The sequence below is a fragment of the Triticum urartu genome, chromosome 5A (genome assembly GCF_056163025.1).
Source record: "Triticum urartu cultivar PI428250 chromosome 5A, HENAU_Tu73, whole genome shotgun sequence".
Taxonomy (NCBI): Eukaryota; Viridiplantae; Streptophyta; class Magnoliopsida; order Poales; family Poaceae; genus Triticum; species Triticum urartu.
The window spans coordinates 547098719-547115879 of record NC_141877.1 but is presented as its reverse complement, the minus strand read 5'-3'; the positions used below and the strand labels follow the sequence as shown (position 1 = coordinate 547115879).

Sequence of the window (17161 nt, the reverse complement as noted above, 5' to 3'; positions counted from 1 at the left end):
TAGGCGAACGAACGAACGAACAATCGTTCAATGTCGGACTGTAAAACCGTGTCCGGCCGTGCCAAGGAGTCCGTCCCTACATGCTCTCGGTTGGACACGTCAGCCATTTTCGCTAGAACTGGCGGGAGCACATCGTTCAAATGTCGGATTAATTTGCACAGAGTCACGTTATCCGTGATGACCACGAACGCTGGCCGGTGTCGAGGGGTGCGCACTCAAAGTTGACTAGACCACCAACACGAGGAGAGGCATGGACGTGGACGACCAGGCTGGGGTAGCCTCACACGATTTTGGCGCACGTGCGTCAATTTAAATATTCACTGCATTTCCGAAAATGGTTTCGAAGGGTTAAAATATGTGGCCTTAAATGTTGTTTGGAAATATGTTCAATCAATCGTGAATATGTTCATGCATTCCGGAAAATATTTGCAACACATTCAGAATGTTCTGTCTTCCAAGAACAAAGATGATAATCAAGTTTACGTGAAGTTTAAAATATTTTCCGGAATGTGACTAGACCACCATTCAGAATGTTCTATCTTCCAAGAACACATTTAGAAAAAGTTTATGTGAACAAAGAATAGGAAAACAAATAACTTGACCTCTGATTGCTTGAAATATACCAAACCCATGAATTTACACATACCACGAGCCGACTTAGAGGGAAAATTACCAGAAGAATCGGGGTGTCACTAGTAGAAAAAGGGGATTTTGTCCCGGTTGGTAAGGCCCTTTAGTCTCGGTTTTCGAACCGGGACTAAAGGGTCGGTACTAATGTCTCTCCCCTTTAGTCCCGATTCAATCCAGAACCGGCATTAAAGGGTGCGGCCACGTGGAGCTCGGGACTAAAGGAAATTTTATGAATTTTTTTTTTGAAAAAAAAATTGAATTTTTTTTATTTTTAAATTTTTGAATTATTTTAACCTCTAGTGTGTAATCACCACCCCTCATCACTGCTCAATTTATCCTCTAATCACCCATCATCATTCCAAATCATCTAACTTCCCGAACGGTCACCCATCCTCCCACTTCCCCAGCCTGAGCATGCTTAACTTTCGGGTTCTATTCTCTCTCGTTTCCAAGTCTGCACTTGTTGTTTTCCTGACAATAGTAAGATGTCAATCCTATTAACCTTCATGAATTTTGCTTGAGCATGAAGTGACATATTTCACTGTTTGAGTTGAAACTATTGTTTTAAAAAACAATAATTATTTAGTAACACTAATATTTCTTGAATAATTAGTTTGACCATTGTTTGACCACGGTTTGACCAGATTTGACCAAAATTCAAAATAACTGAAATAATTATTTAGTAACACTAATATTCTAGAATAATTAGTTTGACCATTGTTTGACGACAATTTGACCAGATTTGACTAGTAATTTTTTTGATTTTTTCCACTCTAGATCTTAAAAGCCCCGTAACTTTTTTTCTGTTAGGTTTTTGAGGATTTTGAAAATGTTTAACGGGGTATCGCACCCTTTAGTCCTGGTTCGTGGCACGAACCGGGACTAAAGGGCCCAGGTGAACCGGTACTAATGCCTTAGCCGCACGAACCGGGATAAATGCTCACATTAGTCCCGGTTCTTGACTGAACCGGGACTAATGGGCTGACCCGGCCTGGACCAAAGCCCTGTTTTCTACTAGTGTGTACAATCGTGCTGCAATGCTTGAATTTCTACAGCACATCCTTATACATTTCATACGAATTTTGTAATATAGCATTTGTGTTGTCAAGTAAATTAGAATCTATACTTACTTTCTTGGGTTTTGATGTCACAGTGTTGAGTCCATTGTTTACTTTTGCAAAGAGAGAAACACAATTTTCCTTTTTGATTTGTCATCATGTTTCACATTAATTTTGGAAAACAACTCGACTATAGTAATTTATCTAAAAAAGAGCTCAAAGCAACAAGAAAAAACATAAAACATCAAAGATTCCTGATAAACCTAGTGTCAAAAATGCTCTTATATTATGGGACGGAGGGAGTACCAAAGAACTATAAAATCATCACCTCTATCTCCACCTTTTTGCATTGCAATGTTCTTCCATGTCTTACTAAAGAAGCTGAAACAAAGGTCACAACAATGATGCAAGGGGAGTAACTCATTTTCAAGGGCCCATCAATATTTTTTTTTCGAGTCATAAGCAGGCCCACATAGTATTCATATCTGAATCTAGCTTTGTCACATATGGAGCATTGGAGCCCATTAGCTTCTTGTGGTCCATGTGTTGTCCGGTATTATTTTTTTCGACGAGAAGGGACTACATGCCACCCCTTATCATGTTTACTCCTGTATGCCTAAGAGAGACATCCCAACTAACTTATATCTAAACATTCAAGTATGCCATCTCACTATATAATTATAAATAGGATAAGATCCATATCAACATGCAATCATGCATGAAAAAAGACTCACCACAAATATTCAACCGTGCATGGAAAAATGTTTTCCATTTAAATATGATATTCGATAGATATTGTTACAACCATACATAATCAAATGCAATGAGTCATATGTACTCCCTCGGTCCCGTAATATAATAACGTTTTTGACACTAGTGTAGTGTCAAAAACTCTCTTGTATTCTCAAGATGATATGCCGTCTCAGCCTTTTGGAGGAGCTCATAGAGGTAGGATGTGCGTGTGTGCGTTCATAAGGGTGAATGTATGCGCGTATATATGAGCGCTTGCGTCTGTACTAAACTCTCTTATATTCTGGGATGGAGGGAGTAGTATTTTTAATTTTGATTCTCATGTTATCAGCCAAAAATTTTATCAGCCAATTACCACAGCAACGCGCGGGGTATCCTCTAGTTTATATAGATCTGTGTTAGTAATTATCCATTCACCTTTTAACCTACAAGGAATTGCTATAGTTGCCCTCTATGGTGGACATAGAGATGATTTGAGTGTGGCATATTTCAGGATAACTGTTTTTCAGTCTGCACAAACATGACAAAACTTAGCAGTATTGACAATTGAGTAGCTAGTTCGGCAAAAATCTCTCAAGCAAGCAATAGCTCACTCACTGATCTCACTTGTGAAAAAAGGGGCGACCTATTCACCAGATATCTGAAAACAAATACCCAGTTCCTTCTTCTTGCGCATGATGTTTTGCGTCCCAGGCCGCCGATTACCGCCAGCCGGATTACCACCCCAGTGGCGTAGCCAGGCCCTAGGCTACAGAGGCCATGGCATTGGGCGTGGCTGCTCGATCGATTGTTCGTTGACTGTAGCTAGAAAACACTATCTTGACACTGTTCAGTACTGTACACAGCTGTTGGCCCGCGGCGTGTTCCCAAGCTAGCTATATATGAACTGACGTGGGTGGATTTTTGGAACCCCGTGTATTGGAGGATCTTATTTTAAATACTTTAAAAATCACATTTGAAGTTCCAAAAAAATCCAAAAAGAATGCTACATGATCATATGGATGTATACTACGTATGTACGTGTAAAGTTTGTCGATGAAAGAAGTAAACATGTAAGCTATACAAAAATAATAAAATGGTGATTTCTAAATAGTGAATAATACAAGCACTATTAATCTTTCCAAAATCAGGATTCAATCATTTTTATGTAACTCACATCACATGGTTACTTATTTGCACATCAAAATCTGCACATGTTTAATATACATCCATGTAAACATGTTGATTTATTTTCAGATTTTTTTGGAACTTCAAAATAACATTTTTGCACTATTAAAAATATAGGATTTCAATGCACCCGTCCTCTAAAATGACTTTTTGACGCACGTAAAATTTTCAGGTACCTCATGTTTAGCAAATGCGTGAAAAAAAAGACACTCGGTGACCGCACACAACTGGCACGACTGACATTCTTGTACCCACCCATCAAACAGTTGCGCAGTTGTACCTCTATATAAGCGTGATGGATCGTTCATCAGATAAGCAGCCACCAACCATTCATACGGTCGTGGTCACGGCCATGGCTTCCTCCTTCTCCAAACGCTCCCTATGCCTCCTCCTCCTGGCCGTCTTCCTCCATGGCTCGTCCGCCACGTCCCCCCCGGCCACCGAGGGCACTGACCCGATGACGTCGCGGACGATGGAGCAGCGATTCCGGCGATGGAAGGCGGAGCACAACCGGACCTACTCCACCCCGGAGGAAGAGCGCCACCGCCTCCGCGTCTACGCCGACAACGTGCGCTACATCGAGGTCACCAACGAGGACGCCGGCGCCGGGCTCACCTACGAGCTCGGCGAGACCGCCTACACCGACCTCACCAGTGACGAGTTCATGGCCATGTACACGTCGCGGGCGCCGCCCCTATCGGACGACGACGAGGTGCCGATGATGATCACCACCCGCGCCGGGCCAGTGGACGCCGGTGGCCGCCGGCAGCAGGTGTACGTGAACGAGTCGGCCGGGGCGCCGGCGAGCGTTGACTGGCGAGAGAAAGGCGCCGTCACGCCGGTGAAGAACCAAGGCCAGTGCGGTACGTTACGCTACGCTACGTGGATGGTGGGCCGTCGCCATCCACGTATCCATCGTTCATTTCTTCCCTTGGTCTCCAATTATTGTGTCCTCCTCCCGGTAAACACATGGCTGTCTGCGATCCACATGCTTGCATGTGCTCCTGCTGCCTGGCTAGCTGCTTCATCATTAGGGATTAGACAATTGCTTACTTAACTGTCATACACACTGTTAATTGTTAACTTAGCATTATAGTATTAGACAGTTGGCCAATTTGCGGGGTCTCTTGTGGATGTATTCACACCTAATATGCAGAAAAAAAAGAAGCATTTCCTTGTCGGTGGGGTCCAGGGTTTGAAATTTCAAAAAGAAAAGGTTTTTAGACCTTATCGAACTGACCGGTTTTTATTTTTGTTGGAAATGATTCGAATAACATCACCATATTTTAAGGGGTTTTTTAATGAAAAGTTGGATCCATTTGAAATATACTTATAATTTTAAAATATATATTACGGTGACCATCAATTTTTTTGTCAAAGTCTGAACCTTGTGATGGTCGATCATATGATTTGAGGGACAATATAAACGGCCATCAAATTTTATCTCATAGTTCTTGTGTGTGTTATAAATTCATTATCTTTGACAGGATCGTGTTGGGCATTCTCCACCGTAGCGGTGGTCGAAGGAATCTACCAAATCCAGACTGGGAAACTTGCCTCGCTCTCGGAGCAAGAGCTGGTGGACTGCGACAAGTTGGACCATGGTTGCAATGGTGGAGTGAGCTATCGTGCGCTGCAGTGGATCACCTCCAACGGCGGCATCACCTCCCAGGAAGACTATCCATACATGGCAAAGGATGACACTTGTGACACCACAAAGCTTTCGCACCATGCCGCTTCCATCTCAGGCTTCCAACGTGTGGCAACGAGGAGCGAGCTATCGTTGACAAACGCGGTGGTCATGCAGCCCGTGGCGGTGTCGATCGAGGCTGGCGGAGCCAACTTCCAGCACTACCGGAATGGCGTGTACAATGGTCCATGTGGGACGCGGCTGAACCATGGCGTCACGGTGGTAGGGTACGGGGAGGACAAGGTGACTGGGGAGAGTTACTGGATCGTGAAGAACTCATGGGGTGAGAAGTGGGGGGATAGTGGGTACCTCAGAATGAAGAAGGGCATCATAGACAAGCCCGAGGGGATCTGCGGCATCGCCATCCGGCCATCTTTCCCGTTCATGTGATGTGATCATGTGTGGTGTGGTGGGTTCATTGTTCTTTCCCTAGCAGGGGCCAAAGCTTAGCCAACTTGTTGTTACAAGTACAATACTTGTAAGGTAGTTAATACGTGCTTGTAAAAATGGGAGTATATTCAAACATTTGTGGGCGCGATGTGCGGGGTCGAGAGGAGGTTCGTCCGGGTGGAGGTGACGCACCCAGCAGATTTTTTCATCTGTTTTGCGTCTACGGAGGATTGCGACCGGGTCTTCAGTCAGACCGGCCGGATCCGGTGTGCGGGTGCGCCTATTGCGTTCCAACGCTGGCATCGGTGCGCCCAAGCATCTAGTGGTAAGCTCGAGTTCTTCTGCAAGCTGGGAATAGAGGGACTGCCAGCGAGTGGCTGGGAGTGGGAGACGCTGAGTCAGCTCGTCAACAAGCTTCAAGGCCAACTGGTGGAGGTTCTGCCGCAAGAGGATCGCTGGCAGATTGATGTCACTGCTTGGATGCGCAATCCATCCGGTATTCCGAAGGTGTATGACCTGGAGATTCCAGAACCGGTGGGTTTGCCCAATGTGGTGGACGAAGACTGGCCTTTTGTGCCTCCGACGCTGGCGCCGCCAACTGAGCGCCGCACTCTGATTCATCCACTTACCATTCATGTGTTGGATGTGGTGGATCGTACGGTGCCGTTCATGGAGCTTCGCCCGAACTACGAGCCAGAGGATGATGAAGATCTCACAAGGAGGCATGATTACTCTCGAAGCTGCTTCAGAGGGCGGATCGACGGCAAGGGTCGGGGCAGCGCCATTCGCTCGGGTGGTCACCCCTTTGGTGGACCGGGTGGCCTCGGCATTGCTGGGGATTGGGGCAGCCGGCGGATGAATGGCCTCCTCGCTCCAGCTGGAGGAATGGAGCTTGGCTCCCCGGCGCGGGCGAGCCCCTCCATGGGATCGAGCCCGGTCAGGCCCGCGGCCTTTTCTGTCGGCCCGCGCTCCTCGGAGCCTTCTTCGGCGGCTTCCACAGCGGTCGTCTCGGCGGCGTGGGTGGACACCCCTTGCGGACGCTCCCTGGCTGCGTCCACGGCGGTGGGATCTGCGGCGCTGGGGCGAACGCCTGATCATGGGTTCGGCTACGGGAGGTGCGGCCCATCCCCTCGGCGCCTCTCGTTTGGTCCAGCGGAGAGTGAGGGGGATGACAGGCCAGGAGACAACCAGGCTTCGAAGCAAACGGCTCCGTTGGGCTTGGGTGCTGCTCTGCAGCCACTCAAGATGCCGAACGTGCAGGAGAAGCGGTCTGGAGAGCAGGAGAGCACGGTCAGCATGCCTTTTGCTGTCCCCCTGATGCCGCACCAGCTCCTTCCGCCACTGTCCGCGTCTGCGGGAGGTGCGGAGGTGGCTGGGCCCCTGTCGGCGCAGGATACACTGCTGGAAGGTCTCGGGGCTTCACCCAGGCCGTCCATCCTGGGGCAACGACCGGCGGCTTCGGCTCTAGTCCGGTGCAAGAAGACCCTGCCGCCCGGCTTCACTGTAACACCCCGGATGTAACTTTCCCTATTTGTACTCCAACTCTTGCCGTTTCCGGCGTTAAGTTATATTTATTTTCTCGGGTTCGGGTCTTTGTCTCTGTGTGTTGTTATCATTGTCATGCATATCATATCATGTCATCATGTGCATTGCATTTGCATACGTGTTCGTCTCATGCATTCGAGCATTTTCCCCGTTGTCCGTTTTGCATTCCGGCGCTTCGTTCTCCTCCGGTGGTCATTTCTAATTTTCTTTCGTGTGTGGGGATTAAACATTTCCGGATTGGACCGAGACTTGCCAAGCGGCCTTGGTTTACTACCGTAGACCGCCTGTCAAGTTTCGTACAATTTGGACTTCGTTTGATACTCCAACGGTTAACCGAGGGACCGAAAAGGCCTCGTGTGTGTTGCAGCCCAACACCCCTCCAATTTGGCCCAAAACCCACCAAACTCTGCTCCATGTCCTAGAGCGTTCGATCACGATCGCGTGGCCGAAAACCGCACCTCATTTGGACTCTCCTAGCTCCCCCTATGCCTATATATGCACCCCCCATTCCAAATTCGCGGATTCTCTCCCCCCTAACCCTAAAAAATTCCAGATCCGCCGCCGCCGGACACATCCGCCACCGACGGACATGTCCGACGCCCCCATCGCGCCACGTGTCGCCCGCTGAGAGGGCGAGCCGCTGCGCCCACTTCGCCGCACGGCCGGCCCGCCGAAGCCCGCCACGGGCCCTCCAGGCCCGCATCGCCCCGCCGCCGCCTACCGAAGCCGCCGCCCTCCTCCACGCACCGCGCGCCGCCACCACCCACCGCGCCGCCGCGCGCGCCCTTGCCGGCCGGCGCCCGAAGCACCCCGCCGGACCACCGCCGCCTCCGCCCGCAGGCCGCCGTGCCGCCTCGTCCGCCGCTCCGCCGCCACCACGCGCCCGGCCGCCGCCGCCGGCCTCCTCCCGCCTCGCCGACGCCGGCCGCCGCCTCCCCGACGCCGGCGCCCTCGGATCCGGCGAGCGCCCGCCGGCCACCGCAGTCAACGCCTCGGTTCGCGTGCCCGCCGAAGAAACCCTAGATCTGGTTGTTTTTTTCTCCAAGTCCTCAGAATTTTTACTCCAAATGCCTCTGTTCGGGGCCCCGTAACTTTGCATCTGTAGCTCCGATTTGGGCGTATAGCATATCAAAATGTTCATCTCAGAGAGTACATCATTTCATTCCATTGCATCATTTTCATTTGAGCTCATCTTGATGCCCGAAATGCTGTTAGAAGAGGGCTACTTGAGTTAATTGTCAGATCTGCTAGTTCATCTTAGACTTTTGTCATTTTTGCCATGATTATTGTGTGCATAATATGCCTGTGAGTTCTCATATGTTTTGTTAAGCATCTTGTTATCTTTCCAGAGGTGCAACCCATGCATTTTTAGGATGTGTGTGGTGACTTGTGCAAGCTTGCAAAGTGAGGCACCCGGTAATTCTGTTTTCTGGGACAGTAGTTTTCACTAAGTCTGGGATTATTTAGTTCGTGATGCCATATGTTCTTGCTGTTTCCTAGTGATCCATGCCTCTTTTGAGGATGATCAGTAAAGGAGTTTTGTTAATCTTGTTATGTTCTATCCATTCATGCCTTTGTTTGCAATTATGGAGCACCCTAGCTTGAGTCAATCGAGCTCTACTTTTGCTTCGTTGCGAATCTGGGTAGATCGTCAACTCGTTTGCGATTTTGCCGATGTAATTGTAGTTGATCCGTGCATGCTATGCCATTGTTCTTGCCATGTCTAGCTTGCATTTTGTGCCTTCTTAATGGATATATGCTTGTCTTGCCATGACTTGCACCGTAGTGAGTGCATCGAGCTCGTTTACATGCCTTCGTGAGTTATGTTTCAGCATGTCCCAGTTTTCACTAAGTCTGAAAACTGATTATGCTTTTGCTATGTTCGTGTGCTTGTTAGTATATTTCGTGATCCCTTTTGGCTCAAGGTCACTAAGGGACTTTTGTTAACCTTGTTGAGTAGCTCCATGCCATGTCTTTCTTTGTCATGTTCAGGTCCTATAGCATGTTGTTTTGCTGCTCCGAAGAGGGCTTCATGATCTGAAATTTCAGACAAGTGTTAATTTCACTAAGTCTGAAATCTGTTTTGCATTTGCGTTTTCTGCCATGCTTGTTTGAACCTCGTAATGGATGAATTGGCCGTAGCTCAGTGCTAGACTTTTGTTAAGCATCTTGTGTGCATCCCTGCCATGTATTTTGATGCCATGTTTGGTGGCTGTAGCATGTTCATCTCATTGCATTTAGATGCCTACTTGCTGTAAATCGCAGACCGGTGTCATATTTGAATTGCTTGCCATTTCCAAACCGTAACTCTGATTCCGGCGTTCTTTATATCGTTTTCAAGCGATTTCATCTCATATTTCCAGTGGCACACTTGGAATTCCAAGTTGAGTCCATGTTCATGCATTTCCTGTCATATCGTGCATTTGGCATCCCGCATCGCATTTCGCATAGCATATCATCATTTCATCATATTGCTTGGTCTTGCACATGGTTGATTGTATCCTTGTTGCTTGTTTGTCTTGTTTGGGTAGAGCCGGGAGACGAGTTCGCTAACGAGGAGCCCGTTGAGTTTGCTTTCGAGGATCCAGTCAACTCTGACAACTGTGCAGGCAAGATGATCATACCCTCGAAATCACTACTATCTTTGCTATGCTAGTTTGCTTGCTCTTTTGCTATGCCATTGCTACGATGCCTACCACTTTCTTGCAAGCCTCCCAAATTGCCGTGTCAAACCTCTAACCCACCATTGTCCTAGCAAACCGTTGATTGGCTATGTTACCGCTTTGCTCAGCCCCTCTTATAGCGTTGCTAGTTGCAGGTGAAGATTGGAGGCCGTTCCTTCTTGGAACATCTTTTATTTAATTGTTGGGATATCATTATATTACTATGTTATCTTAAATGCATCTATATACTTGGTAAAGGGTGGAAGGCTCGGCCTCTCGCCTAGTGTTTTGTTCCACTCTTGCCGCCCTAGTTTCCGTCATATCGGTGTTATGTTCCCGGATTTTGTGTTCCTTACGCGGTTGGGTTATAATGGGAACCCCTTGATAGTTCGCCTTGATTAAAGCTTTTCCAGCAATGCCCAACCTTGGTTTTATCATTTGCCACCTAGCCTCTTTTTCCCTCGGGTTTCCGGAGCCCGCGGGTCATCTTATTTTAACCCCCCCCCCGGGCCAGTGCTCCCTCTGAGTGTTGGTCCGAACTGAGCTGCCTGCGGGGCCACCTCGGAGAAACTTGAGGGTTGGTTTTACTCGTAGCTAGTCTCATCTGAGTGTGCCCTGAGAACGAGATATGTGCAGCTCCTATCGGGATTTGTCGGCACATTCGGGCGGTGTTGCTGGTCTCGTTTTAACCTGTCGAAGTGTCTTGAGTTATCGAGATACCGAGTCTGATCGGAACGTCTTGGGAGGAGGTCTATTCCTTCGTTGACCGTGAGAGCTTGTCATGGGCTAAGTTGGGACTCCCCTGCAGGGATTGAACTTTCGAAAGCCGTGCCCGCGGTTATGGGCAGATGGGAATTTGTTAATGTCCGGTTGTAGACAACTTGAACCTTAATTAATTAAAATGAATCAACTGAGTGTGTTACCGTGATGGCCTCTTCTCGGCGGAGTCCGGGAAGTGGACACGGTGTTTTGCGCAGGTTGTTCTCTAGCTTCTCGCTCGTGCTTTGTCTCCTCTTCTCGCTCTCCTTTGCGAATAAGTTAGCCACCATACTTGCTAGTCGCTTGCTGCAACTCCACTCATATTTTACCTTGCCATACCTATAAGCTTGAATAGTCTTGATCGCGAGGGTGCGAGATTGCTGAGTCCCTGTGGCTCACAGATTACTATTACACCAGATGCAGGGCCTGATGATTCCGCTCCAGGAGACGCGTATGAGCTCAAGTGGGAGTTCAACGAAGACTCTCAGCGATACTATGTTTCCTTTCCCGATGATCAGTAGTGGTGCCAAGTTGGGGTTTGATTGGGACCGTGTCGCATGTTGGGTTCTCTTTTATTTTGGCGCCGTAGTCGGGCCATGAGTGTTTGGATGATGTAATGTTATTTATGTTCTTGATTGACGTGGCGAGTGTAAGCCAACTATGTTATCTCCCTTTTATTATCATATTACATGGGATGTTGTGAAGATTGCCTAACTTGCGACATATGCCTTCAATGCGATTATGTCTCTAAGTCGTGCCTCGACACGTGGGAGCTATAGTCGCATCGAGGGTGTGACATTCACCCCACGCAGGAGTGGACGGCTACACAAGTTGAATGGGGGGACTCGCATGGGGCCGGTCGAGAGGGCGCAAAATGTTCTGCTTCGCGGTCTCGGTGTGATCAGGCCTGAAGAGCGCGTGTCTCCGGAGGCCATGGATGCTATCTGAAGCTTTTCCAAGCGCCACTGGCTCCGCATCATATCAAGGCGGTGGCTGCTCTTTTTGATCCAGACGATCAAGCCTTTGACGAACCGACGCATGATGGTTTTGCTGTCTTCAATTTGCCGGAAAGTGTTGAGCCGTGCGGAGCATAGAGCTTATGTAATCGCTGGGGGTGTGCTTTTTACTGTTAGTCATGACAGTCAGACTGCTTGTGTGTAATGTTAGGGGGCTGAATAACCCGGCCAGGCGCAATTCTATCCGCTTATTTATGCAGTCTTGTGATGTGTCCATGGTTTGCTTCCAAGAATCTAAGCTAAATGCTCCGGATACTTCGGTGGTTAACCAGACTCTCGGCCCAGAGTTTGATGGGTTTGAGGCTTTGCCTGCGAATGGCACCAGAGGAGGAATTCTGTTAGCCTGGCGATCAGACCGTCTTCGGATCACAAATGTCCAGAAGCTGGAGTTCTCTATTTCAGCTACTGTGACCTCCCGGCGGATGGCAAAACCTGGCTGGTCACATCGGTCTATGGACCGCAAGAGGATGGAGAGAAGGTGCGGTTCCTGGAGGAGATTGAGCAACACGGTGGGCAAGTGCAGCTCCCATGGATTCTAAATGGAGATTTCAACATAGTCACATGTGAGGATGAGCGCAGTACAGGGAGAGCTAACAGAAGGCTAATGAATAAGTTCAGACACACAATCAACAAGTTGGGCCTGCATGACATGCCTCTGGTGGGTAGGAAGTTTACTTGGTGTAATGGGCAGGAAAGAACCATTATGGCCAAATTGGACAGAGTTTTGTTTAACAATGAATGGGAAGACTTATTTCCAATCAGCGACCTGCTGCCCTTGAGTTCAAATGTTTCCGATCACTGTCCAATGCTCCTATCCTGCTCCTCGGGCAGTACGAGGGCCTTCAGGTTCAGGTTTGAAAATTTTTGGTGCAAATTACCTGGTTTCCAGGAGGTAGTTAAAGAGGCTTGGGAGGAGGAAGTAGCCAGTGCAAATCCGATGCATGTCATTCGTGCTAAACTCCAGCGCACTGCTAAGGCACTACGAAGCTAGGGACAGAGGAAGCATAGTACCATGAATTTGCAGTTTCAGATAGCTAATGAGATCATTCTCCGACTGGACACAGCGCAAGAGACAAGATCGTTATCGTCGGAGGAGAGAAAACTCAAGGGCTTTTTGAAGGGTAAATGCCTGGCCTTGGCATCCTTGGAGAGAGTTAGACTAAGGCAAAGGGCAAAAATCAGGGATCTGAAGGAAGGGGATGCAAACTCGAAATATTTTCATCTCAAAGCAAACGTGCGCAGAAGGAAGCATCTGATCCCTTGCCTGCTATCTAGAGAGCGCTTGGCTATCTCCATGGAAGAAAAATTAAACCTGGCTCATGAGTTCTTTAAGGCATCGATTGGGGTCCCAACGGCGAGACACAAAGTTATTGACTTGGAGAAATTGGGCCTTGGCAAGATATCTGTAGTCTCATCGAGGGAGCTGGAGGCTCCCTTCTCTAGAAGGCACCTGGACCCGATGGTTTCTCCGGGCTTTTCTACAAGACTTGTTGGGAGATCATCGCGGATGACTTTATGGCTGCCTTGGACGCTCTCCACCAGGGTCACTTCTCCTCCTTCAGTGGGCTGAACACGTCAATCATCACGCTTTTGCCAAAAAAGGAGGATCGATGCAAATAAAAGATTTTAGGCCTATAAACCTTATTCATGGTGTGGCCAAGATTTTTGCGAAGGTGTTGGCAACCCGCTTGGCCTTGCTGCTTCCAAGTATTGTATCCAGAGCTCAGAGTGCCTTTGTCACTAAGAGATCTATTCATGAAAATTTCAAATTTGTCCGTAATGCGGCCAGAGCTTTGCACCACAAGAAACAACCATCCGTGCTCATGAAAATAGATATTTCAAAGGCCTTTGATTCCTTATCCTGGGAATTCCTCTTGGAAATCCTGAAGGTCAGAGGTTTTGGAAATAAATGGTGCTCCTGGATTTGCGGTCTTCTGAGCACAGCTTCATCGTCGGTTCTCATCAATGGGGAGACCAGCACGCAGTTTGCTTTGGGGAAGGGAGTTAGGCAAGGTGATCCCATATCGCCGGCTCTTTTATCTTGGCCATTGACGCGCTGCAAGCCATGCTTAGTTGGGCGGCGAGCCAATATCTGCTGGTTAAGCTTGGTGTGGATGCGAAAACCCCTAGGGCCTCTATCTTTGCGGATGACGCGATTATCTTTTTCGCTCCAGTTGCATCTGATCTTCAGGTCATTTCTGCAATCCTGGAACTGTTTGGGGAGGCCTCCGGGCTGAGAATCAACTTTGAGAAAAGCTCCGTCACGGGTATCCGGTGTGGAGAAGAACAGGCCAGGGAGGTTGCGGCTTTCTTTAACTGTCGGCACATTCAGTTCCCCTGAAGTACCTCGGTCTTCCGCTCAAGATATTCTGCCCCTGATTGACAAGTTCTCCAGCAAGTTGAAAGGGTGGAAACCCAAACTGTTGGCTCCAGCAGGCAGAGTGACACTGACGGGTTCGGTTTTGTTGGCTCTTCTGATGCATTTCTTGGCTGTTATCCCTTTACCGGCGTGGGCTCTAAAGATTATAGACAGGAGATGTAGAGCTTTTGTGTGGAGAGGCGAGGAGGAAATCAATGGAGGCCATTGCCTAGTTCCCTGGGCCCGGGTTTGCAGACCCAAGGAATGGGGAGGCCTCGGTCTTTTGAACCTGAAAGACTTTGGGATTGCGCTCCGGTGTCGATGGCAGTGGCTAAGATGGGACGCGGAAGAACGCCCGTGGCAATTATTTCTGGACCAGCAAGATAAGGATGCCTCTGCTATCCTTGCGGCTGCAGGTCGAGTGATTCTGGGGAGAGGTGACACTGCCAGGTTTTGGACTGACAACTGGACTCCGGAAGGGCGTAGCATTGCCTCGCAGGCACCAGCCTTGTTTTCATTTGTGAAAGATTCCAAACTGTCAGTCTGTGATGCGCTGCACAATCGAAGATGGCTTAAGGACATCCAAGGCGGCTTGACAGTCCAAGCCTTGGTGCAGTACCTATGGGTCTGGGACATGGCAGGAGCTACTGTACTTGATTTGGAGGCCCAGGATCGACTTGAGTGGAGGATGACAGAACACCACCAATTCACAGTCAGCAGGGCTTATAAGATGTTCTTCATGGCTGGAATTAGGTTTGCTTGTTACAAACCCCTGTGGAAGTCCAAAGCACCCCCACGTTGCAAGTTCTTCATGTGGCTTGTCATTCAAAAGAAGTGTCTTACGGCAGATAATCTTCAGAAAAGAGGTTGGCCGTCCAATCGGGATTGCACGCTTTGTTCTGTGGAGCCAGAGAGCTGCTACCACCTTTTTATTCACTGCAGTTTTACCCAGCAGCTTTGGAACCTTTTCAAACAATGGTCTACGGTGGATTTCCCCATCCCGGACAGCAGCTTTGACAGCACAGAAGACTGGTGGCTCGCGGCAAGGAGGACAATTCCCAAGCAAGTGCGACGGAACTTCGACACTATTTGACATCCTCATCCATTGGAGGATCTGGAAGGAGCGGAATGCGAGAACTTTTCAGCATACTGCTTGTAATATGGAGAGGGTCCTAGATCTTATCAGAGAAGACCTTGGAATGTGAAGATCAGCCGGATGTGTGACTGATTTAGTTTCTTAGCCTGGACCCTCTCCGGCGCTTGTTTTCTTTGCTCACCTGCCGGCAGGCCCAGAACTCCTGGACTGCTTGTGGTGTTGTATGGCTGTCTTTGTACTGTTTCTCTCCTTCTAATAAAGATCGGCCTTTGGCCCTTCGAGAATAAACATGGGAATTGCTTGAATTTTTCATGTGGATTCAGCACTTTAATGATTTTTCTATGAGCTTTTAGGCTTTTTAGTGGATTTGGGTGTCCAATAGGTCAAGTCACTTTTTGTGTGGGCCTGACTGGTGCAAACTCTGGAATTTAGAAGCTACATGTCGTATAGTGAGATTGAGATGACTATAGGGACCCCCCTATACGCCGCTCACCTGGGCCGGCCCATTTGCAGTGCACGGGGTGGCACGCGTTAGCGACGTGATAAAAAGAAGAAAAAGGAACGTGCGGGCACTGGGAATCGAACACGCGTCCTGCAAGTAGCGCAAGCTTGCGCACCGTGCTAGCACTACGTGAGGCAAGTTTTAGTATTAGATTGGCAGCGTACTTAAAGAACTAAACGACACCGGCAAATTTAAACCCACGCAGCACAAATTCCCATAAGCACAACTCTGTGTGAGGGATTGAACCGAGGTCTTCTTTCTAGTGACCCAGTTGCTAGCCACCATCATTACTTTGATTAGGTGTCTAAAACGGCAGACCCATGTATATTAACTATAAGCCACAATTGTGATTTTCATTTTGAAAACAGTACTATTTTTTAAAACACAAAATATTTCTGATTCCTGAACATATTTATAAAAAATCTAACTTTTCATGAAACCCAAACAATTTTTTAAAAGAAGCAAATTTCAAAGGAAGAACTTTTTTAAAATTAAGAATAAAATTTTGAAAATGCTAACATTTTTGAGAAAACAAAAACAAATTAATAATCCAATTTGTTTTCAAATCACGAAATAATTTATCAAGATGCAATTTTTTAAAAATTCCCTGAATTTTTTTTCTGAATTGATGAAAATATTTTGAAATTATTCGTGAACATATTTGGAGAGTGAAATTGTCGAACATTTTTCAAATTTGGGAACAAAAATTCAAAGGTGAACATTTTTTGAGATCCTCCGAACAATTTGTTGTTTTGCCAACAAATTTTGGAAACATGGACAATTTTTTAATTTACTAACAAATTTTGAAAGTGGGAACATCTTTTGAAATTCACAAACATTTTATGAATTTGTGAACAAAAAATAAAATGCAAACATGTTTTAAAATAGAAATTCTATATTTTTCTGATTTTCAAACATTTTTCTAGAAAAATAAATTAAAATTCTAGTCTTTTTGGAATTGATGAACAAAAATTCAAAAAAGGAACATTTCAGAGAAAAAATGAATTTCAAAAGTGCGAACATTTTTTAAAAGTTCTGAAGATCTGTTGAAAAGTAAAAGTCAAAATGAAATAAAAAAAGGAAAGAAAAGAAGAAATGAAACAAAGACAATAAAAAATAAAAAGGAAAATGGAAAACACAAAAACGATAGAATAGAAAAAAGGCAACATGAAAAAAAGAAAAAGAAAAAGTCTTAATACTGGAACAGGAACCTTCCCTTACCTTCTAGAATGTTCCTAAAACCAGAAAAAACAACTAGAACCTCCTAGAACGTCCCAAAAGTGGATGGTACAGTAGTGTGTCCTTTACTTATAATTGGGCCTGCCAATGTCACTTGCTGATCGCTCGCTGTGTGCGAATCAAGCGGCAGATGGGATTTTCCGTGACTATAGCACAAACCTAGGGCATGTTTGGCTTTCAACCGGCTCCGTGGAATTAAAGAATCTGGAGAGCACCTAATTTCCAGCTCCACTATTTTAACCCTGCAGTTGCGCCAGCTCCGCGAGCTGAGTCTGGAGCGGAGGGAGTCCAAACACT

At 47.1% G+C, this 17161-nt stretch overlaps 1 protein-coding gene across 1 annotated transcript; it reads left to right on the top strand.

Moving 5' to 3' along the window:
* The first annotated feature begins 3885 nt into the window (after positions 1 to 3885).
* LOC125510447 (ervatamin-B) lies at positions 3886 to 5833 on the top strand. The gene is made up of 2 exons (XM_048675625.2): positions 3886 to 4468; positions 5093 to 5833. The coding sequence occupies exons 1-2, from the start codon at positions 3901 to 3903 to the stop codon at positions 5683 to 5685; spliced, it is 1161 nt and encodes a 386-aa protein (XP_048531582.2). The 5' UTR covers positions 3886 to 3900; the 3' UTR covers positions 5686 to 5833.
* Positions 5834 to 17161: the final 11328 nt, after the last annotated feature.